Genomic DNA, 24,309 nt, shown 5'->3' with positions numbered 1-24,309 from the left:
GGGTTGTGGGGTCGCTTTGTGAATGAGGGGAGAGATACCCTGTTAGACATGCCTGTTGAGGATAGGATGTTGTATGCTCATATGAAAGATGCTTTAATGTTGCGGTATGGCCTAACCCCCGAGAAGTACAGACAAGCTTTTAGAGAATGTAAGAAGTTGCCTGGTACGACGTGGGTTGAATATGTGTCTTATTTTTGCAGAGCCATGGATGGTTGGGTAAAGGGCAGCAAAGTGGAAAGTTATGAAGCTCTTTATGATTTGTTTGCTTGGGAGCACTTGTCTAATAACTGTTTTCCAGAGCTGTGCCAGCACCTTATTGATAGCAAGATATCTAACCCTAGAAAACTTGCTGAGGAGGCGGACCGCTGGGTCAGTACCAGGGTCCACAAGGGTCCAGTGGGAGACTCAGCCAAAGGTGGGCAGGGTCCCCAGCAGAAGAGTGGGGGGGACAAGGGTAAACAGAAGGAGTCCCAGAAAGGGCCCCAGAGTAATCCCCAAGGGAACCAAGGGAAAGGTTCCCAGCCTCCCCCTGAGAAGAAGCCAGGGGCCCGACAGGTAAACCTGTTCATAGGGGCCCCCTGACATGCTACGTTTGTGGGCAGGTGGGACACCGGTATTATGACCCCCAGTGTCCCATGAAAAATTCGAATGCACCACCGCGTGCACCCCCCGTCAGTTGGCGAGTGTAGCCCTGGGAGGGGAGGAGATGGTTGTCCCTGGTGGGAGGGTGTAATGACCGACTTTTTCGGCCCTCTTTGGAGGGAGGATGATGGAAGATGACTCCAGCCTATTACCCATATAGTACAGGGATTAGGACTATAAACAGGACTTATCCATGAGGCACAGTAGTGCATTTTTGTACCCTTTTCTTTAGATCAGGGCTTATAAACTTAAGCTAGGGGATAGATATATTAGTATTAGTGATGATCCATCCTTTTGCAAGAGTGTTAGTATACCTTCTATGGAGTTATGCTTATTTCGGGCCTTGTAGGACTTAAACGGGACAGACTCCATCTTGCCCTCTGCCTGGTAGCTTGAGAGGCTTTCTAGGTGAAGTGTAATGTTTTAGTTTCGAGGTGTTGTTCGCTTGGAGAGAACCGGCTCAGGCTGGCCCTTATCGAAAGACTGTATTTTTCTCCACTCCGAAGACACAACTTCAGGCCGGCCGGCTGGGAACGTGTCCTTGGTACGGGGAGGTACAAGAATTTGGTGGGCGGCAGGTTACTGGCCGTAACTTTCCATGAAGGGACAGGCTTCGATATTAGCGAAAGTGTTAGGCAATGAGTCAGTCAGTCTGTAGGCGGCAGCTAGCCGTTAGCATCTATGCCATTAATTATTTCCAGGCAGACAGTCGCCATTTTGAAGTCCGAGAAAGCCGAGACTCTCTGAGAAAGATTGAAGGAGAAGGAGAAGTAGCGCAGAGTGATCAGAGACAGAGAGAGACAGCAGTTAATAGCGAGAGAGGTTCCAGTGACTTGGAGGGAAGCAGAGGAGATCGAGCATAGTGGTGCAGACGTGTACCCGTGACTGCTAAGGTGTGATTCCGAGACGAGCCAAGACACAGACGAGAAGGGAACCTAGATGACTGCTGAACCCCGACTTCACGTTAACCAGGTGACCTCCGCCCTTTCCCTTATAAAATGCGCATTCTAACCTTTTACTTTTCTTTGCAGAATATATACTATCATATAGTGTTGTGTTTATAATTATTGTAATAAAAATACCCCAGTTCTTAGTGAACCGACATGTGCCTTGTATTCTTGTTCAATCAGGGTAACCTGGTCTTCTAGTCAGACATTGTTTGCATGAACGGGTGCGAATCCCGATCAGGTAAGAAATGACTGAGTAATGAGGAAGAGAGGGAACGTTTGATACCAGGAGCAGAAGGTACATATTCCAAATTGGAAAGCCGTACTAATTTCTATTATTGTAGTTTTATCCTGAGTAGACAATGAGAGATTTCCCCCATAAGCGTTCATAGGAAAGTGATCGTCGTTGGTATGCGGCGTTAATGAGAGCACCGGGAGGATACGGTGTGGAGATCCGCCGGATTGTGGATCGTGTGTAAGTGAATGAGAGCACCGGGAGGACACGGTGTGGAGGTCTGCCGGATTGTGGACCGGATGAGTGAATGAGAGCACTGGGACTGCAGGCCCGTGTGTAGGCACGCCGGATTGCGTGTCGAGTGAGCACTGAGAGAGATCAGTGTGTAAGGGTACATAATCAGATCTGCCCCAGGGTAGATTAGTCTGGGCCTAAGTGGCCGCGAGACTAGCTGGTATGAATAGGATATTGTAGAAAACTTATGCATGTTCATTACTATTTTCCCCCATCCTTAGGTACGAGATGTACATACCTATATCCATACCCATTGTAAATATGTTCTAAGGAGGGAGGTGATTACGTTCCGATTGGGTTAGAGGGGCTCCTAGGAGCTGATTCCATCTTGTCCGAAAATCCGGTTGGTACAGAGGGGTCCCGCAGAAATGTCCCTGGTCTCGCTAGGAGACATCAAATGGTCCCTCCACCCCCTCTGCCTAGTAACATTAGTAAATATAGGCAGTGGGTGACCATTAATGGCCATAGAGTGGAAGCTCTCAGAGACACCGGAGCGAGTGTGACAGCTGTCAAGTGTCACTTGGTGTCCAGAGAGCAGGTGGTTCCACACACATTCTACCCCGTGATAGCTGCTGACAACTCCCAGAAAGAGTGTGAGGTAGTGCAAGTTTCCTTTGAATGGGGGGGAGTTTCAGGTACTCTTCAGGTTGCTGTGAGGCCCGCCATGCCTGTCGATTGTCTCCTGGGCAATGATTTGGAAGACTCCCCTTGGGCTAAGGTAGAGAGGGAGACGCATTTGAGAATGTTGGGTGTGCCAGAGTTGGTGTGTGCAACCACTCGATCCATGACAGCGAGTAAGGGTGTTGATGGGGTCCCGGAGCCTGAAAGTATGGCCCAGGACCCAGCTGTGAAGAGAAGAGGCAGGAGGCGCTGGAAACCGGCCCCCGTAGTTCCCGTGGTCCAGGAGGAGGTAGACCCTGAGTGGGATGCCCTGGAGCCCACAGGGGAACAAATTGCTGAACTGGGAGACCTGCCCGAGCTGACCCATTGGCAGCAGGATGGTGGTCCCTCCAGGGAAGAATTTTGTGCCGAACAAAAAGTGTGCCCTTCTCTTGTGGGTATGAGGCAGCAGGCCTCAGCCCAAATCTCAGGTGATCAGTCAGGGTCACATTTTGTTTACTGGGAGAACGACCTCCTGTATAGCGAGCCTAAGGCTGCTGAGCCTGGGCCAGCCCGTGTGCTGGTGGTACCCCAGCGCTTTAGAGCCTTCCTACTGGGTTTGGCTCATGACGTTCCGTTAGCTGGACATCTGGGGCAGGACAAGACCTATGACAGGCTCGTCACCCATTTTTATTGGCCTCAGATGCGAAGGGATGTAGACATCCATTGTAAGACTTGTCACACTTCCCAGGCAAGTGGGAAAAGCGGAAGGAAGCAGAAGGCTCCCCTCCAACCTTTTCCAGTGGTCAGTACCCCCTTTGACCGGGTGGGGATTGACATTGTTGGGCCCCTGGACCCCAAGACAGCCCTGGGCAACAGGTTTATCCTGGTCTTGGTGGACCATGCCACACGGTACCCGGAAGCCATCCCTCTCCGAACAGTGACGGCCCCCGTGGTGGGACGGGCACTGATGGGTGTTTTCTCCCGAATGGGGTTCCCCAGAGAGGTGGTGTCAGACCGGGGCACCAACTTCATTTCCAATTACATGAAGTCTCTGTGGAAGGAGTGTGGGGTAACCTACAAGTTCACCACTCCTTACCACCCTCAAGGTAATGAGCTGGTTGAGAGATTCAACCGGACCCTTAAAGGCATGATCATGGGTCTTGAAGAACCAATGAGGCGGAAATGGGGCGTCCTCTTGCCATGCCTGTTGTTTGCTTACCGTGAGGTGCCACAGAAGTCTTTAGGGTTCAGCCCCTTTGAGCTTTTGTATGGTCACCCGGTAAGAGGACCTTTGAGTCTGGTCAAAGAAGGCTGGGAGCAATCTCCCAGGAAACCTCCCTAGGATGTATACAGTTACATGCTGGCCTTTCGGAACCAGACTCGGCGCTTCAGAGATCTTGCTCAGGCAAATCTGGAGGCCAGCCAGGAGGAGATGAAGCGTTGGTACGACCGGAATGCCACTCTGGTAGAGCTTCAGCCTGGTCAGGAAGTTTGGGTCATGTCCCCTGTGGAACCTTGTGCGCTCAAGGACAGGTGGACTGGACCGTTTAAGGTTGTGGAGAAGAAGAGCGATGTCACCTACTTGGTGGACTTGAAATCTCCCAGGAACCCCTTGAGGGTCCTGCATGTCAACCGTTTGAAGCCCCACTTAGAAAGGTCCGAAGTGGGCATGCTCCTAGCTACAGATGCTGGAATGGAGGAGGAGAGTGAGCCTCTTCCTGACCTCCTGTGTGCTAAAGAGCAAGAGGGGTCAGTGGATGGTGTTGTCCTCTCTGACACACTGACCCTTGAGCAGAAGCAGGATTGTCGCCAACTGTTGGGACAATTCCCTGATCTGTTTTCCTTGGTTCCGGGTGTCACTCATTGGTGTGTCCATGATGTTGACACCAAAGACAGCCCTCCTGTGAAGCACAAGGCTTACAGGGTGACTGATAAGGTCAGAGCGTACATTAAGGGGGAGGTCTCCAAAATGTTTGCGTTAGGGGTGGTTGAGTCCTCTAGCAGTCCTTGGGCCAGCCCAGTGGTCTTGGTCCCGAAGACTGCAGCGCCTGGTGCTTCACCAGAACTTCGGTTCTGTGTGGATTACCGAGGACTCAATTCAGTCACGAAGACTGACGCGCACCTCATCCCCAGAGCTGATGAGCTCATAGACCGGTTGGGGGCTGCCCGGTACCTTAGCACGTTTGATCTGATGTCTGGGTACTGGCAGATCGCCTTAACCGATGGGGCAAAAGAGAGGTCCGCATTCGCCACACCAGATGGGCTCTACCAGTTCCGGGTGATGCCCTTTGGGATGAAGAATGCCCCTGCCACCTTCCAGAGGTTGGTCAACCAGGTCTTGGCTGGACTGGAGGATTTCAGTGCCGCCTACCTGGACGACATCGCAGTGTTCAACGCCAGCTGGGAGGAACACTTGCGCCACCTCCAGGAAGTGTTGTTGGCCCTGCGCAGAGCAGGCCTCACAATCAAAGCCAGTAAGTGCCAGATTGGGCAGGGTTCTGTGGTGTACTTGGGGCACCAAGTAGGGAGCGGCAAGGTGGCCCCCCTGCAACCCAAGATTGATACCATCCTGGCTTGGGCGCTGCCCAAAACCCAAACTCAGGTGAGAGCCTTCTTAGGACTCACGGGTTACTACAGGAGGTTTGTCAAGGATGACGGTAACATCGTGCACCCCTTGACTTCGCTGACTTCCAGGAAGCAGCCACGAAATGTGATCTGGACTGATACCTGTCAAACGGCCTTTGACACCCTGAAAACTGCAATGTGCACAGCACCTATACTCTAGGCACCCGACTTTTCTAAAGAATTTATTGTCCAGACGGACGCTTCAGAGCATGGCGTGGGGGCTGTTCTAGCTCAGGTGAATGAAGAGGGCCGAGACTTGCCTGTAGCCTTCGTCAGCCGGAGGTTACTTCCCAGGGAAACGAGGTGGAGTGCGATAGAGCGAGAAGCATTTGCTGTGGTCTGGGCGCTGAAGAAGCTAAGACCCTACCTGTTTGGGACTCACTTCCGGGTTCAGACAGACCACAGGCCCCTCAGATGGTTGATGCAGATGAGGGGTGAGAATCCAAAACTGTTGAGGTGGTCCATTTCCCTACAGGGGATGGACTTCACGGTGGAACACCGCCCTGGTACAGATCACGCCAATGCTGATGGTCTGTCCAGATTTTTCCGCCTTAGTGATGAGGACTCCCTAGGTCAAGGGTAGTTCTCCCCACATTTCAGCTGGAGGGGACACGTGTTAGACCTGGCATCATTGGCTTGAGTCGCTCCTCCATTTTTTCTGTTGCCTCCACTGTTTTACAATGTTTTTGCTGGTATAATGCTTTGGGCGCTGTGCCACTGCTGATCAGTGCCACAGTGCAAGTGCTCCCTATGTAAAATTACTGTACCGATTGAATTCCATGTTTGGCTTATTTGGTTTACTATCAGTCCCTAGTCTAGTGTACGAGGAGTGCCAGGGCTTGTAAATACAAATGCTGCTCGTGGGCTTGCAGCACATGTTGTGCCACCCACAAGAGCGGCCTCGTAAAAGTATGTCTAAAGGTCTGCCATTGCCAGACCTACGTGCAGTCTGGTACTGTCACGCTGACTGCGCAAGTACACCTACTTGCCAGTCCCTAAAACCTTCCCTTAACTTCATGTTAGTCACCCCTATTGTAGGCCCACGGGCAGGGTGCATTGTAAGTATAAGGTAGGAAAAGCCTGACAAAGTTGGCATGTCCTAATAGTGAATTACAGCCATATACGTGTTTCACTATTGCGAGGTAACCTGCTCTCCATTAGTTAGAATGGGCCTCCAGGATTATTAATGCTATGATCCTAGCTGGCTCAGGGAGCATGGGGCAATGTCGAGTTTGTTATCCCTGAACTCGGGGTTTAATAACGCATCCGTTTGGGTGGATGGTTTTTGGACTCTGGGTTTGAAAATAGCACTTTTAGAAAGTAGCTATTTTCTTGTCTAACTATTTCTGGTTTTGCTGGTTTGGTGTGTGTGTGACAGGAGCTGGGTGGCTCCAGAGGTCTGAATGAGTCAGTGTGGGGTGAGTGGGACATTTGCGTTGAGAGTAGGGGGAGAGTAGTTGCTGATAGCCTGCCCTGCCTGATACAATGCTGGCTCCACCTCCTGCCGGGCAACTGATGGCTCTGTGCCTGCCATGGACGATCCTAGCCCCACCTCCTACCAGGAGGCCGATAGCTCTGCTCCTGCCAGTGACAATGCTGGCTCCACCTCCTGCTGGGCATCTGAGGACCCAGCCCTGCTCAGTGAATAGGCCAGGTGTCTCTGCCTGGCTACACCCACAACAGACCCAGGATGTTGGGAAATTCCCCTGCATGGACAAAGGGATCAAAGCCAAAAAGGGGTATAAGAGAAGGACCCCTGAACCAAGACTTTAGATCACTTCTGACAAGGAACCCTGAAACCAAGGACAAGAAGCCTGCTGATCCAAGGACTTGCCTACCCCTTCTGCCAGTGTGCTGTTTGCTGTGGGAATCCTGCAGTGCTTCTTTATTTTTGCCAAGGAACCAGGAGAGAGGAACTGTGTGTGTACTCTCAAGCTTTGCTAAGAAAATCTCCAAGGACTGGAAGAGTGCCAGTCTCCTGTTGATGTCACAGGGCTAAAGGACTTCATCCGCTAAGAGTGCTATTTGCTGGAACCTGTGAATCTAGCACTTCTGAAAGAAACCAGCAATCTCGACGCCGACGGGCGTCGCCGAATCCAGCTCGAAATCGTGAGTAACGGCTCCAGTGTCCCGCTTCCTCGACGCCGGCCGCCGGGCCCGATCGACGCCAGCAGCAACGCCAGTGAGTAGTGAGTTCGGCTCCAGCTCCAAGGGACCTCGTGTCTGCACCGCTGCTGATCGCATCGACTTCGTGCCCTCTCGACGCCGTGAGCGCTGCTCACTCTTGCAACATCATCATCGACATCGACGACTACTGAGGCCTGATCGACACCGAAGACGCGACGCCGGATTGCTCAACGCCGCTGATCATCGTGTGCTTCATTTCCCTAAGGTACTGTGTTGTTGGGGGTCTGTGTGACTCCGGGCTCGACGTAGCGCTCCTCGCGGTCGACGCCGAACCTTTGGAATAACTTTGCCTCGACGTCGTGTGACTCCCGTGTGGGTTACATTGTTGCCAAGAACTGTGTTTCCAAGAAGAAGAGTTGCTTTTGTTACTAAAGACTTTGTGCTAAGAAGAAACTACACTTGAACTATTATTTTCCCTTCCAAGAGTATTTATTAAGATTGTGGTATATTTTTGTCGTTATTTGGTCTTGTGCTAAGCCTTATATAAAAATACTTATTTTTATAATACTACTGTGTCGTGTCCATTTGTAGTGTATTCACTTTATTACTGTATGTGGTCATAAATGCTTAACACACAGCCTCTGAGATAAGCCTGTCTGCTCTGCCAAGCTACCAAGGGGGTGAGCAGGGGTTATCAAAGGGTGTGATCCCCTTGCCCTGACTAGAAAAGGTGTGTCCCTATTTGTCAGAAGTGCATACCTCTGCCAACTAGAGACAGCCGGTTCTAACAAACCTCAACATCATCTCCTACGCCGACGACACCCAGCTGATCCTCTCCCTCACCAACGACCTAGACACCGCCATAGCCAGCTTCCAGGAAGGAGTAAAAGACGTCGCGGAATGGATCAAGCTCAGCCGTCTGAAACTGAACTCAGACAAGACGGAAGTCCTCATCCTGGGACCATCCCCCTCGGCCTGGGACGACTCCTGGTGGCCACCTCTCCTGGGCAGACCACGCACGCAACCTGGGCTTCATCCTGGACTCCTCCCTCACGATGACCAAGCAAGTCAACGCCGTCTCATCATCCTGCTTCAACACCCTGCGCATGCTCCGAAAAATCTTCAGATGGATCCCTACCGCAACCAGGAAGACGGTCACCCAGGCCCTTGTCACCAGCCGCCTGGACTACGGAAACACCCTCTATGCCGGAACCACAGCCAAGCTCCAAAAAAGACTACAGCGCATACAGAACGCCTCGGCAAGACTCATCCTGGACATCCCCCGTCACAGCCACATCTCTGCCCATCTGAAAAATCTGCACTGGCTCCCCGTCAGCAAGAGAATCACGTTCCGACTCCTAACCCATGCACACAAGGCTCTCCACGACGCGGGCCCCATATACCTCAACAACCGCCTCGCATTCTACACACCAACCCGCCAGCTCCGCTCCGCCAGCCTCGCCCTCGCCACCGTCCCACGGATTCGCAAAGCCACCGCCGGAGGAAGATCCTTCTCCTATCTGGTAGCCAAGACATGGAACTCCCTCCCCACCCACCTTCGGCTGACCCAGGACCATCTCTCCTTCAGGAAACAACTCAAAACCTGGCTGTTTGAGCAGTAGTGACCCCCCCCCCCCCCCCCCCCCCCCAGCGCCTTGAGACCCTAACGGGTGAGTAGCGCGCTCTACAAATTTCCTTGATTGATTGATTGATATCATCTCTAACCTTCTGTATTTTGCAACCAAGCATAAATTGGTCCCTAATTCTCTCTTCAAGCAAAGCATCAAATGTGCAAGAAGATCCCAATTTCCTTAAAGCTGTGATGTAGCTCTCTACAGTTTCACGGTAATTTTAGGTTCTACGCCCAAAATGGTATCTCTCAAGGATGGTGCTTACTTTAGGTAAGTAATGTTTGTCCAACTTTAGAACGCATATTTCATGTTCATTCAATGTTTTGTCATTTACATCTCGAAGGTGATCAAACACTTTGTGCTCTATGGACCCTATACAGTGTAGCAAGAGTGCAGTTCTTCGTTCTGCACTTAAGTTGGTACCACACACCTTAGCGTACCTTTCAAACACCTTTTTCCACTTCTGCCACTTTATGGGTGGATCTCCTGGTGTTGAAAGGAAAAAAGGTGGTGTGGCGACATTCTGCATTCTTACAAGTTAAGAGGTAAGTAATATGAATTTAAAAGACTTAGAGTATGTAAGTTAAATTAACACTCTAAAATATGAAAATTGTGTTAGCAAACTCCATAGTCTTCTACTCATATTGCCAGCTCAAAAGGAAAATTAAATAGAAAACGCTTTAAAGAAATGTTAACACAAAAAAAGCACTAGATGGCGGTGTAGGATAGTATTACACGAAGCGTTCCTACGAGTGATTCCAAAGCGAAAAGAAATCTTTAAGTATTTAAAGATGTTCTTTCCTTTATTCTTTTAAAAGAATATTTCTTACTTGGAAGTGTTAATGGCGCTGTAGGATAATGTAAAAAGGAAGCACTCCTACGAGCAATTCCAAGACGAAAGAAAACTTTATGTCTTCTTGATGTGCTCCTTGATATCTCCCATGAGGAAAACTTCTTACTTGAAAATGTTTTATTGAAGTCCCCTAATGACTGAAAATGTGTCCGCTATGAATCCGCTCACATAAATACTGTTAATTAAAAAAATGGCGCTTACGTTACGTTACGCACGTAGGCAGCGCAACATAATGACGGGCTCACAGAAGTCCAGGGAAGCGAATTCCGAAGAGGAAGGTTTCTAATGGGGTACGAATGGAATCCAAGGGTGGCATGGCAAGGGGGGACCCAGGGAGAGCCAGGCGCGAGCGGGTCTCTCCCTGGGTGCGTTCGCGCGAGAGTCAGGGTAACAGGTGGGGACTGATTAGGGGAGTAGATAAAAGGGAGTCAGGCTGGCGGTTGGGAACTGCGTGGCGGGAGGCAAGGGAAGGGAGGTTTTTGTTTTTGCCCCACCCACCGTCCCCCTTTTTTTAATTTATTTTGGGTTTTTTATTTTGCGGTGCTCTAGGTGCTGCTTTGGTTTTAGGTTTGCCACTGTTAGGACAGGTGTCTTTGTTCTTTTAGGAGGCGGGTTTTGCTAGTGGGGTGGGCAGCCTGGAGCGGGTTGGCCATCCTGAAGGGTAGCTCGTTGGGTAGTACTAGGGGTAGTAGGCAAGAGTTAGTTTCGGGTTTTTGGGAGTTAGGTTTTTGTAGGCTTACTGTAGAGTTGAATTTATGGTAAATAAATAAATAATGAATGTGTTCATGAAATTTATGATGCACCTGTCTTAAAATAAAGTGGCCTTTCTTGCTCCTAAAGAGGTGTGTACAGTGATTTCTTGCGCGATGGGTAAGTCAACAAGAAGAAAGAGGCGGTTGGATGAATTGTTGATCTGCACACGATAAAGTTGAACCTGAGGGCGAGGAAGACAACAATTGACTAAGAGCAAGAGAGTTTCAAATCACGCACAAACAAGACCCTCAATGGGGCGTTGAATATCCAACATGCACAGAAAACAGCCCCAAATGTAGATTTTTTTTAAAGTCTTTAAATCAAGCTTTGCCAATCACCAGTAGCTGTTTTAAATGTATATGCAGAGATATTAGCTTCTATTCGACATGCTGAGATAACAAAGGCTATAAACGCCTTCACAAGATAAACACTGTCTTATGAAAAACGTAGGTTCAGAAATATTAGCTTCCATGCAACATGCTGAGCTAAAAAAATCTCCACACGACGTTTGCATTGACATCCACCACTCTATGGATGTAAATTTTCAAAACCAAGTAGGGGAGGTAGGTCAAAGGCACAGAATAGACCAGATTCCACGAAGTGCTACTGTTACTACAATAATGAAGAAACTTGAGAAGAGTCAACTGAGACAGTGACTAAATGTTTTTCACATACTCTAAAAGAGCCCACATCGAAGCCTCCCAACCCTTAAACCTCCAAATTTAAAGTTTATCAGAGTGAGGCATGTGGCGATGCTCAAAGAGTTGTTGGAAAATATTACTCACTTGAAAGTAGTTTGTTTCTTTGTAGAACAGAGCTGAAGACTGTAGATTCTGCATGCAAATTATTTGATGTTGAGACAAATCCATAAAGAACATTAAGTGCTGAATACGCAGGGTTGGTATCAGACCAGCGTCGCCAGTGTAAAATCAAGAATAATCTTCAGAAAGATGAACAAAGATAAGTTTATTCAGGAGAAGGAAATGTCCCATCCATCAGCTTGATCTAGTCAGGTGCAACTCACTTGCTGGCCACATGTATACATTCCATTGCCATGGTGCTGCTAAACCCCTTCGATGCTCATGACGGAACGGTTCCATCATGAGCGTTGGTTGGGCTGTGCTCATGACGGAACTGTTCTGTCATGACCACACCCATTTACATTGGGGCCCAGCACCGGGGGTAAATCTGCACCGCAGGGAAGGTGTTAAACAATAACTAAAACCCTTATAGGAGCAACTAGATACATTTAAGTGAAAGGCGCAATGTTACAGCGAACTCAATCTACTTTACCATGGATTCTATATTAGGAAGAAGTCAAATATGTTTGGGAACATTTGAGTGGGGCTAGAAGTATAATTATATGCTCTATGAACTCATGTTGAATTAATCTTGATCATAGATATAAATATCATGTCAACGCTCCAAGAATACTCAAAAACTTTAAGAGAACTGGAAATAGAATATACCATATTACATTAACATTTGTGAGAAAAGTCACTGCAGGACCCATCAGGTATGTGTTTGAGTACATGTTGGTATTCAAGTAGGTGCAATAGAATAATTGTCACCACCCTCCCCCACACTATCAGAACAAATGATCATAGGCTCCAGGTTGCCAATCCCCCCCCTAGGAAAAAAGTCATCCATCTACAGGGGTGGATGAAAAGGTTAAGTAAAGCAGACAGTTTTTGCCCTCTGGGGACTCTGTTGCTGTGCAGGAGCAGGGCAGTCCTCAAATCTCGTCCCAGCGCTTTGGCTAGATACCATCTTAGGCACCCTCATGCATGTGAGGCAAATTTTTCCTGAGCACCAGGCCCTGGAGCAGCACATTGCCAGTCATCTCAAAGATGGATATCTCAGTCGCAGTCCAGTGCTTCCAGCTTTAGGCTATGTCCAATGCTGAGAGCAGGTACCCTAGATTTCAGTGTCAAGCATCCTTGAGCGCAGGCCCCATGGAGGAGGAACCATTTCTTCATTGTTTCAAGTCATGGCTTCTCGACAAAATTTGCCATTCCAGGAATCTCCAGTGTTTACCAAAGGAGTCATGCTTTCCAGATCAGCAAAGCAGGGGAAGAAAGGATTTATGGGAACTGAACCTGGGAACTCAGCTCAGCAGGTTAGCCACTGCTCTTGGCCAGGATAAACACCTCAAATTTTAGGTTTTGAAACCTAACCCTTACAATATCTTTAACGGACATTTTTCATAGGATGTTGATGATGTTTTTATAACATTTATAAGTCGCTGATGTTACAACTTTGAACATTTCATCTACCATAACTTCACTTACTCAGGGCAATAGTAGTGGGGTGTTATATCTGCATTCATAGTAAGACAGGGTATTAGTGTTGCATCACTTGGCTCCCTTTGACACTTTTCCCTTCTCCGTGATTCTGCTTTAATTGTACGAGACTTGGCCATCTGCTGAAAGTGTTCCTGAAAATCAAATGTAAACAATAATTTTAATGTAAAAAAATCTTATTTAAAAATTCAATTTCATACAACCACAACACAAAATGCTTACTTAATTCAAAGACACGTTGCATCTCTTTACAGATCAGGATAAAGGGACTGGCCTTAAGCAAGGGCTGATGCTGTGTGGGAAGGTGTTCACAGCTAAAAGTCTGTTTTCTCCATACACCACAGGATCAAGGCCAAGCAACTGGCTTTCCCTGGTTGAGAAGAGATTGAGGGGCTAATTTCCAAGCCCTTTGTGCCGGTGGTGCATCACAGGAAGCACGGCGGTGCAATCTGCTGCGTGATATTTACAAGCACACATAAAGCCATCCTGCGTGGCTTTATGTGTGCTTGTAAATATCGCCCCTTTTCACGCAACACTTTGCGTGTTAGGAGCGCGACATGGGTGTTGCTGTGGGTGTTTCCACGCAACAATCATGTCCACTGGTGCATTTCCAGATTTACGAGCAATCGTAAACCTGGAAATGCGTCAGAATGCTACGCCACCCCAGGGGTGGTGTAGTGAGGCGCAATGAGGAGAAATGTTTTGATTTCTCCTCGTTTTTTTCCTCTTTTCCTCTTTCAATGCTTGCTGCATTCTACAGTACGGATTGGAAGAGGAAATCACTTCAATTTATTGTTTTTGTGCAGGAAGGTGCACCTTCCTGAACAAAAACAATCTCTCCATAACGCAGGCATCCTTGCACTATGATGCAACGGTGCCGGTGCCGATGCATGGCAGCAGTTTGTGCGCCAGCAAAGGGGAAAGCACAGAGATGTGACGTATTGTGGTGAATATGTTGCATCCCTGTGCTTCAAAACTAATGCAGAGTAGCAAAATTACTTGAAGCACGGCTCTGCATTTGTTTCTTGTAAACAGGGCCAGAGTCCAGAAGCCACGCTGGACATTGTGAGGGTGCCTAGACCTGCATTCAACAGCCCTACTTCAAGAGTTTACTTTTCATGAACTTTTGCCTGTTCCCAGTGTGCTCTTGTGAGAAATCCTGTCTTTCACCAAAGCCCTGTACTTAGACTCTTGATTCTGCACTCACACCCCTAAGCTTTCAACCATGTCCAATGGTCTTTGGGTCAAGAAATGTATTGAAGACATCTATGGCAAGAAAAAGCCTAGTGGGTGTAGCTTTTTTCTGAATCATTTTGATATGTTCAATCACTGCAGCAAAAGTGAGTTGTATTCACAAGATTCTTTATTTCATTTTGGTTGTGTATTGGACAAAGGACTCAAAAGTAAAAAATGTTACATAGAAATGGCTTAATTCACAAACGCAAACTTACATTTGTGTGTAAGTTCGCAATTGCTATTCTCAAAGGCATTATACTGGTAGTATCATTACAGCTGCGGAGTCTCCACGCTTAAAAAGATAGGACAGGCTCCCTGTCTGGGAGAAAAACACAAAGACCAACTGCCAGCTACACCTAGTCATGTGACCCAGGATGTAGGCTGCAAGCTCCAACTATTTGGCACAAGAAAATGCTCACTTTCTGAAAGTGCCATTTTCAGAATTCCGACTTCACCATTAAAGAGGGTTTACCTTACTAATCTATTGACACCATACTCAACATTCCTATATGCTCCAAACTGGAAGTTACCTTTTATTTACTGTAATCAGGGAACTCCATCATGTCCTATAAAAGAGTTAGGCCTTACACTAGTGAAAAACAAATTTATGAGTGTTTCACTACCGAGACATGTAAAACTAAAAAGGCACATGTCCAACATTTTGAATACACTGCACAACTGCCCACTGGACTGTTTAGGGCCTACCCTAGCTGTGACATATGTATTAAAAAGGAAGGTTTAGGTCTGGCAAGAGATTTATCTTAGAAATATCAATATAGGACTAGCTAGGTTGTGTTAGTGAGACTCAGGGGGTATATCTGCGGGCAAACCCTTAGGTTTGGTCATGAAGCCCTCACACACCAACCTAGTTGGTGTCATGCTTCATCATCGGGCCCACCACAGTGACACCGAATGTGTCCCGGGTGTGCTGCGACTCCAGATTACTGAGGAGCAGGTATGCTTGCTGAGTGTGCAGTGATGGTGAGAATGAAAGTGAAAAGTTAAAAGCTATACAGGTGGTCCCAGTTCCCGAGGGTAAAAGGTAAATTTAATACCTGGGCCCCTGTTAGCAAGATAAAAAGGCTGTGGACGATGTGGAGTGTATTAAGAGCTCCTACGTCCTTGTGGTCTACATGTTTCAGCCAGGCCTTTTGATTAAAACTGGCTTTCCTCAGGACCAATGAGTATGTGTGAGTGATAATAAACTATATTAAGTGACAATGTGTGGTGAAAAGTGTCGCACTCGCTAAGGTGCTGTACGTGTAAGAGGGGGATTCCCTCTACTTTACTGTACATGGAACACAGAGACAATACAGACATACAAGGGAGAACCAGTGAGAATGGTATTTACCAAAACACAACATATGGCCGACTTCTAGTGTGCGTGAGCGACCTAGAGCGGCAGATAACGTGGCCATGAGTGTTAGCTATGGCTGAGGTGAAATAAGGCGGTAACGTTTTAAACGCAGTGGCGGTGGTGGGCTACACAGCGAAACAAGCATAGCGTGAGGTACAGGTAAGTATGGTACATAATTCCTCACACTTGCTACTTGCTGTTAAAGCCTCATGGGTCACTTGGCAGGGAGAGAAAGAAGACCCTAAACGTTGTAAAAGGTCAAAGTTAGGATGGTACCTGTTGGGAGAAAATGCTGCTTAATGGTCCCACACGGGCCCGTTTTCCTTTGGTAACTCCCCCATATGCCTTTAATCCCTTATTGTTGCTTTTTAAACCTTAATGGTCCGACACGGGCCCCTTTTCTTTGGTTAACCCCCCATTGCGCACGCGCCAGTGTGCACATGCCACTACTACTGTTGTCCGGCGTCTCCTCACTTCCAATGGCGCCAAGGCGCATGCGCTAATGTATAGAGCTCACGCATGCGCTAGAACCCCTCACCGCGCATGCACAACGCGAGTGCCGCCAGCTACCTGCACACGCGCGCTAAGAGCTAGCGCGACCGCACCCTCTCCCCCCTCCAGGTGCTACCTATTGAACCGGCTATTTAAGCCCATACCTGATCCATGCAAAGCTCATTCGGGACACTGGAGCAGGACGATAGGTCGCAGGAGCACGCTGATCGGAAATACCGTGAGTAAAACGAGTGATCTCTACACAACGCTCTGGGTAAGCAGCATTTTCTCCCAACAGGTACCATCCTAACTTTGACCTTTTACAACGTTTAGGGTCTTCTTTCTCTCCCTGCCAAGTGACCCATGAGGCTTTAACAGCAAGTAGCAAGTGTGAGGAATTATGTACCATACTTACCTGTACCTCACGCTATGCTTGTTTCGCTGTGTAGCCCACCACCGCCACTGCGTTTAAAACGTTACCGCCTTATTTCACCTCAGCCATAGCTAACACTCATGGCCACGTTATCTGCCGCTCTAGGTCGCTCACGCACACTAGAAGTCGGCCATATGTTGTGTTTTGGTAAATACCATTCTCACTGGTTCTCCCTTGTATGTCTGTATTGTCTCTGTGTTCCATGTACAGTAAAGTAGAGGGAATCCCCCTCTTACACGTACAGCACCTTAGCGAGTGCGACACTTTTCACCACACATTGTCACTTAATATAGTTTATTATCACTCACACATACTCATTGGTCCTGAGGAAAGCCAGTTTTAATCAAAAGGCCTGGCTGAAACATGTAGACCACAAGGACGTAGGAGCTCTTAATACACTCCACATCGTCCACAGCCTTTTTATCTTGCTAACAGGGGCCCAGGTATTAAATTTACCTTTTACCCTCGGGAACTGGGACCACCTGTATAGCTTTTAACTTTTCACTTTCATTCTCACCATCACTGCACACTCAGCAAGCATACCTGCTCCTCAGTAATCTGGAGTCGCAGCACACCCGGGACACATTCGGTGTCACTGTGGTGGGCCCGATGATGAAGCATGACACCAACTAGGTTGGTGTGTGAGGGCTTCATGACCAAACCTAAGGGTTTGCCCGCAGATATACCCCCTGAGTCTCACTAACACAACCTAGCTAGTCCTATATTGATATTTCTACATATAAACTGGGGACCCGGACTGGCTTACCTAGTCCTCTCTCTCCCTTTTGATTTGCTGCTGCTGAAGAGATTTATCTTGCCAGGTCAAAATGTCAGTTTAGAACCACACACAAAGGCTGTAATGGCAGTCCTGAGGCATGTTTTATAAGGCCACATAAGTGGGTGGCACAATAAGTGCTGCAGGCTCACTAGTAACTTTAATTTATAGGCCCTGGGTACATGTAGTACCGCTTTACTTGGGACTTACCAGTAAATTAAATGTGGCAACTGGGTGTAAGCCAATTTCATCATGTTTAAAGGAGAGAGCACAAGCACTTTAGCACTGGTTAGCAGTGGTAAAGTGTGAAGAGTCCTAAAGTCAGCAAAAACAAAGTTAGCAAAACCAGGACTATCGAAGGCAAAAAGTTGCAAGGAAATCCGCGCCAAGGTTGTTAGGTACAACAGTTCATAAACATGTTTACAATGTATTATAAAACCAATGAATAAAATCGGTAAATGCAATCAGCAAACAAGTCAACTACCCTTAAAATATAAAAATGTGTGTTACAATGTATATGCTTCAAACAGATTAGACAAGATTTGCAGTATGCATTTTACTTTCCACAACTGGATGAAGGAGAGCTGGCTGGTTCTCAGTTGCTGTAAACCTAAATAGCTTCCACCGGAAAGAGGGCTGTACTGAAAATGTTGCTTGCCTCCCACCAAACTATGCCCATCTGTAATGGAGAAATTGAATTGTACAAAGAAGTAAAATCCCTAGTGCTTTTTAGATAACACCTCGCTCTGTGATATCAGGTTACACTGGCTCATGAACAGGTGACATTCTGAGTTTTAGTAGTGTTTCTCAGATCAATCCATCATGCACATACCAATACTTCTGCCATTGAGCTAGTACCTTATATTCCAGTGAGGGGGTTGATGTCACAGAACCAGGTGTTGTTGGTTTCACATTGCTTCAGCAGATCCACGCTCAGTGGAAACAGATCAGGATCTTGCGGTAAAATGGTCGAATTGCATCCCTTTGGAACTAAGGACAGAACCATGCACTAAACAGTTTAGGAATCATCTTAAAAGCTTCCTCTTATAATTTGAGTCTGAGGGAGGCAGGATTTTTGTTGGCATCTGGATACCTACGTTTAGGTGCCTTTAGGTAACCTAAAGTGAACTGACTTGGCATTTGAAGGAGACTGAAATAAAGCTTTATAGTCCACAAACCTGCCCATCGTACAGAGAAGCAAAAACGTATTAGTCAAAGTCATCAGACCCTGACAGTTTTATTTTAATAGATTAATTATAAGGTTTATTACTTGACCCAAAACAACATTGTACTTGGAGCTGTTGTGATAAATGTGCGTGAGCCGCTAGCTAGTTGCTTGTTGAAGCTACTGAAAAAATGTAAGTTGGCAACATGATGTGTGAATCAATGCTGAGAGGACTTTACTTTGATCTTTTTACCATTAAAAGGGCTGGACAACAGCATAAAACATGAGCCAGGCTTCACTTTCATAATCCCAAGACTTGCAGAAAACAGTTTTTAAGTCTACCCTAGAGGCAGGCTAAAGTAATCTCAACAATTAATAATGGTTTTAATATTGATGTGTTAACTTTGATCCAGGTTCCCCTATTTAAAGTATGAATTGCTTTTAGCGATTATTTGTACTGGTACTTCCCAAGAATCTAGGCTGCTTAATGCTCTGTCTCGATCAGTGTCTCCAAAGGCTGTTTTAGCATCAATCAAACAGGTGCCCTGCCAGCTATTAATCCTGTTTGACACCATGGAAAAAGGTTTTCTCAGTAGCCCATGTGGCAAGATGTTCCAATAGAAGGGAGAATTAATACATCACCGCCAAGTCCAGCAATGTCTATATTTACATGGTGTAGTGTAACGGACAGGGTATAGAACACTTCCAAGTTGATGGGGCCTAGTGAGAAGTAACCTGCATTTTGTAGTGGGAAAAACCACACTGCCAAGTGAGAAGGTTCAGAATCATAAAGAGATTCTGGTAAACCATTTGAGCCGTTGCCACATCAGACCTACCCATGTAATTCTTCAGTCTGTGAGCAGGTATCATCTACTCTGCCTCATCCCTAAGTGAGAACTCTTTCTTGAGCCCCAAATGACCTCTTAACTGAGAGGAGACAGATATCTTTCTCCACAGCTGACTATTTCACAAGGTTGATGGTGTCCATTTTCCCTGCATGACCCTACATGACAACATAGGGAATGTTCAAACTGTTACCAGGCTCCTGCAGGAAAAAGCTCTTGTCTCTGAACTTGATGTTTTTCCTGTATCAAACAAGGAACCACCTATGACATGGAGATTAGTTAAAAACTGTAGGAAAGTTAATTATTATTTGCTGTGGGTGGTCACCCACCTCAATGAAGAATAACACTAATTTGTCAAGGTGAACCCCAAAGTCACTAAATTAATCTGAGCTCAATTCCCTGGTAGCTATGGCACACAACAACAGATGGAATTAACTTAGGGCAATGTGTAAAGTATTTCTGCAGTACCCACACAGCAATAAAGTAAAACCCTAAATAATAAAATTATAAAACTGAATTAGAACCAGACTACACTTAAATAAAAATAAAAACATCAAAACAACAAAAATACAATAAAGGGAACTGGAGATATACATGTTGAAGCTTTTTAAAGTGAAAATAGTGCAAGAGTGCTAAGTGCCATTGATAGTCTGTGAAAGTGATAGACAGGAACCTAAAAAAGATTTTAGGTGGCCCATAATGGAGAGTGAGTCAGATACACCATGCAGGTTTATCCAGATCAACGTTTTCACCTTCTAACTTAGTCATTGTATGGAGACCAAAATCCTCCACCGGTGGCAAGCCTGAAGCTTTGTCCAACAAAGTTTTCTCTAAATCAGATGCCTTTGCCGCAAGCTCTCACTACAGCTCTGGATGTCTTGGAAGTCCAAATTTTTCAGTGTTTCAGAATTAGCTCCTCTGAGTCACTTCTAAGGCTCCCAGGACCTTTGGGCTGTTCTTATGGGCCAGGGCTCATCTTACAGAGGTCACCAGCAAGGTCCAGTTCGGCTCCAGTTTGTACTGGTCAAGTGGTCACTTTAGGAACATGGCCTCTTCCAGCTTGCTGTGTCACTGTAGATGCAAAAGAGGTCAGGCAACTGACCCTTGAAGCCTACATTTTTGTCCTGGGCACACATGGGAGCAGGTCCAGTCGTACAGGTCTCCTTTCTGGTGAAAGACAGCACATAAAGTATTCTTCTGATCTTATCTTCCACGGGTACAGAATGTGTTCTCAAGAAGGTTCATTGGGGTACTACATTTATGGTTTGTGCTAGCCAGTTGGTGGGGGTGAATCTTAGACACTCCCTAAGCAATGGTAAACAAGTTCCCGGGGACAAACCTCCCTACTTTTGCAGCACATCCTGTTTGTTTTACTGCAAACTAACACATATTGTACCATTCTAAGGGAAATCCAAGACAGAAAAGGCCTACTGCCCTTGGTGGGAGTGTGTGTGCCAATCAGGCGCGTGTTTAGGGAAATGAGAAGGCCCCTTCCTTGTGTCCAATCAAAGGTGGTTCTGCTAATAGCCTACCTCCTGCTGGGTACAGGGCAAGCATGACTAATGTGGCCTTTTGGGGCAAAAGCTTTCACTTCTTCAGGTCTACTCTTACATTAAACTACGAACAGACAGGCTTCACATCTGTCCCTTTCAAGTTAATGAATTTCTTGGCCCTAACCCATTGTGCTTCCTGAAATGATAGGGATTTCATGTCCCACACTTAGTCCAACCTGTCACCAGGCCTAAGCCAGTGTTCTGCCCTGGAATAAATTTTCATACCTCATTAAGGGCAAGCACAGGCTGGGAAACTGGTGATAAGCTAGTGCAAATTAGCCTCCAGGAGCTTGAGGCAAGGAAAAGGTGACTTTCTAAAAGGTACTTTTCCAAATATATATCAAATAGCTAACTTATACAATGAATTGGGCTTTTAATAAATATGAAAAAATAAACTTTGAATAAATATTTTACACATGTCTTGTCAAAAGTTGCAGACTAAAGTTTATTATCTATACTTTGACATTTTCAAGGATCTATCTACAACGCCTAGCAGTGAAAACAGCTTTTGGGGCCTAGTCACTGGAAGAACACGGCAACTTTAATTTCATACATGCTCCACTTCTGCGCATCAGGCAGCTTACCTTGTCGGCAACAAGGTGTACTTAAGGATGAATTGTTAATATTTGAAAGCATATTTTCCCACTTGTCAAAAAGGGTTATTTTGGGAAGTTTGACAGTAGGTATTTATGCTTCTGCATTCCAGCTACACGTGGTAGGCCTAACGCTATGTTTTACAGGTCAACCCTGTCAATGTCACAATATGTGTTGTAGTCCACAAGTGGCATTTAACTGTCAGGATAGGGTGCATTTTCCACACCATATACAAGGGTCCTATAGACAAGTTAAATATGTCAATCAGTGATAAGCCCATTTAACCATGTTTAAAGGGGGGGCACAGGCACTTTACTCCTGTAAAGTGAAGGTAAGTGCACAGAGTTTTATGCCAGCAATAATAAGTTCTAGAAAAAAGTAAAAATGTGGGGTGATCACGCAGAAAAGATAGATTTGTTACAAAAACAAATTCATATTTAATTTTCTTATGTTTACAAAATCCATCACAAATCCATATGGAAACATCATCATCCCTAAGGCAGCAGAACAGATTGCTGAGCCTGATGCATTTCTCGTCTTTTTAAACGGTACTTCTATTTAGATTCATTTATGAAAAGAATTTTCCTCTGTACTTCACCATCAGTCTATTTATTTCATTACGGAAAGAAAGGAGAAAAAGATATATTCTGGATCTATGGCTATTTTATCCTACACATTGTGAAATATTTACAAAGTTGGATTTTTCCAATGCATGGTAGACAGCTAACACTTAATTGTTTCAAATACAACAATCAATTGTGTTCTCTGATGCAATATATTGCAAACCCCATTCCTATATTGCATAAAGAATAGGTGTTACCAAATTCTTAAGGAGATGGTTAGATGTAATCCTTCCTCAGAGTTCAGTCCACAAAAACCTTGGTCATCCGCTGAATAATAACCTTAGATTCTTGCAGTATTAGCAGTAATTCAGGATTGTTCCTGTGTTCTTTCTTATAAATTGTAAGGGGATTGCTTCCATGGTAATGGAGAAAATACATCCCAACTGAATAAGTAGGATTTTTATTTTCTTTTGCCCTAATGGTTTCCAAGAAACATATTGGCCTGTTTTTTTTTTATTTGTTCATAATGTATCTGCATTGCTTTCTCTTATTAAAATCATAGAAACCTACCCTTACATTAAGAAAAATAGCTTCTAGTGACTAAATTCACTACTGACTGAGATTTCCCTTTTGTGATGAAAAGCCTTAAGCCTATGCAAACATGTAAGCCTGGGCCTAATCAAAGAATGGTCCAGTTTGTATCATATTTTAGAGGGTACATTATCCCATGTTGCTTAGTCATGGACCAGAAAGATTCTGATTGCCCACGGGAGCCCCTTAAATATTCTATCTGCTATTATTACAATGGTAGCTAACAACTCAACTTGACCCGAAAATCTTGCAGTGCTAACAGTTTGCCTGTGATTGTGTTGGGTAAGCTGGTGAACGTGTGATCCCAATGTACCACTGATATTACTTTGTCCTGGAACCTGTTACATGAAGTTTATAGACAATGAAGGAAAAATAATATTTTGTTATTTGTACCTTAAACAAGACTTACTGGTTTGGGGGCCTCTCCACTTATGACACTTGTTGGGCTCAAAGCCAGATAAATTGGAATATTATGGTCATCATCATTACCAAATCCATACACCACCAACAGTCAACTTTTAAGAGAAGCAAAAGTGCATTTCAGGTGTATCAAGAAGAAGGTGTCCACAAGAACCGTAGCTTCCTAATTTTAGCAGTTTAGCAGATTTTAGCTTCCATTTCCCAACCATAATATCTTTGTGGTCCCCACCAAGAAGCTAAAGAAGGGATTATGTGCAGTAGATGTGCCTTAGTTTATATTTAAAGGTGTATTAGAGCAATTTTTTGTAATCATTTTAGCTTCTACCACAAAGTAAAGTGTGCCATTTCAGTGTTATATCTGGGTCCCCAGTAGACGTGAAGTATGTGAACACGCTGGGCATATTTCTCCTTTTTATCTGTACCTGTTCACTCTATTGTTATGTAACAAACCTTTTGAGTTTCCAATTCATGAATTCTCTTGGCTTGGCCCTCCCCAGCTTTTCAGCTTTCATGTTTCATGAACCCAGATCCACTAATTGCCACTTTGATGAGTCTCTGGTAGGGCATTCACCATGCATGGGTCCGACACTCTAGCGCCATCCATTTTTCAAGGCTGGCTCGTTCAGCAGGTGAGATCCTGACTTTCCATGGCCACCATCCTACTGTCTATATCAAACACCACTTTTTTGGGGTCCGATGAGTATCAGCTTCGGACGGCTTAGACCAGCCTTTGGTTCATCCCGCAGCACCTGTTCTGCTTACCAAAACTGGCCCACTAGGCACTCACATTCCATGTATGTCTCCATGCCAAGAGCCAGGCTTCATACACATTCAAAGTTTGAGAATAGGTTGAGATTGTTCTAGCCTCAAGACATCATTGGTATTTCTGAGCACCAACTATGCTGCGGGAAAATTCAGAGGAAAGCAACAACTAGATTTGATTCGTTTTTTGCCCCTATACACAGGTTGGATGACATTTTTTCACACGAGGGCGGCTATGGCCCTCCCCCAGTGTTTCCACTGGATCCACCTTTCCCAGGCATAGTTTGTTGTTTTTCGACACCTATCACATAAGCTCATGCTCCACCTCTCAGGCAGAGTGGGCAAGATGAGTCAGCTGTACACCCATTGCGAGCCCGCAACAGCATCCCACCTCAGCCGGAGCGCACCGGACGTCACCTTCATTGTGTCACAGGGTTTCAATCGGCCCTCCGACTGAACCCATTTTAGACTCGTGGGTCGTGTTTCAAGATGGCTCAATATTACCGCATT

General features: G+C 46.0%; 1 protein-coding gene across 1 annotated transcript in view; it reads right to left on the bottom strand.

The window, feature by feature from the left end:
* CC2D2B (coiled-coil and C2 domain containing 2B) overlaps positions 1-24,309 on the bottom strand; it is a 1,912,120-nt gene that overhangs the window by 963,441 nt on the left and 924,370 nt on the right. Inside the window, exon 19 of the mRNA XM_086919535.1 lies at positions 13,002-13,147. Coding sequence (XP_086775661.1) covers positions 13,002-13,147 — 146 coding nt within the window. The remainder of the gene's footprint in view (positions 1-13,001; positions 13,148-24,309) is intronic.

The sequence above is a fragment of the Lissotriton vulgaris genome, chromosome 5, assembly GCF_964263255.1.
Source record: "Lissotriton vulgaris chromosome 5, aLisVul1.2, whole genome shotgun sequence".
In the NCBI taxonomy this organism is placed as follows: domain Eukaryota; kingdom Metazoa; phylum Chordata; class Amphibia; order Caudata; family Salamandridae; genus Lissotriton; species Lissotriton vulgaris.
This window is presented reverse-complemented; position numbering and strand designations above follow the sequence as displayed.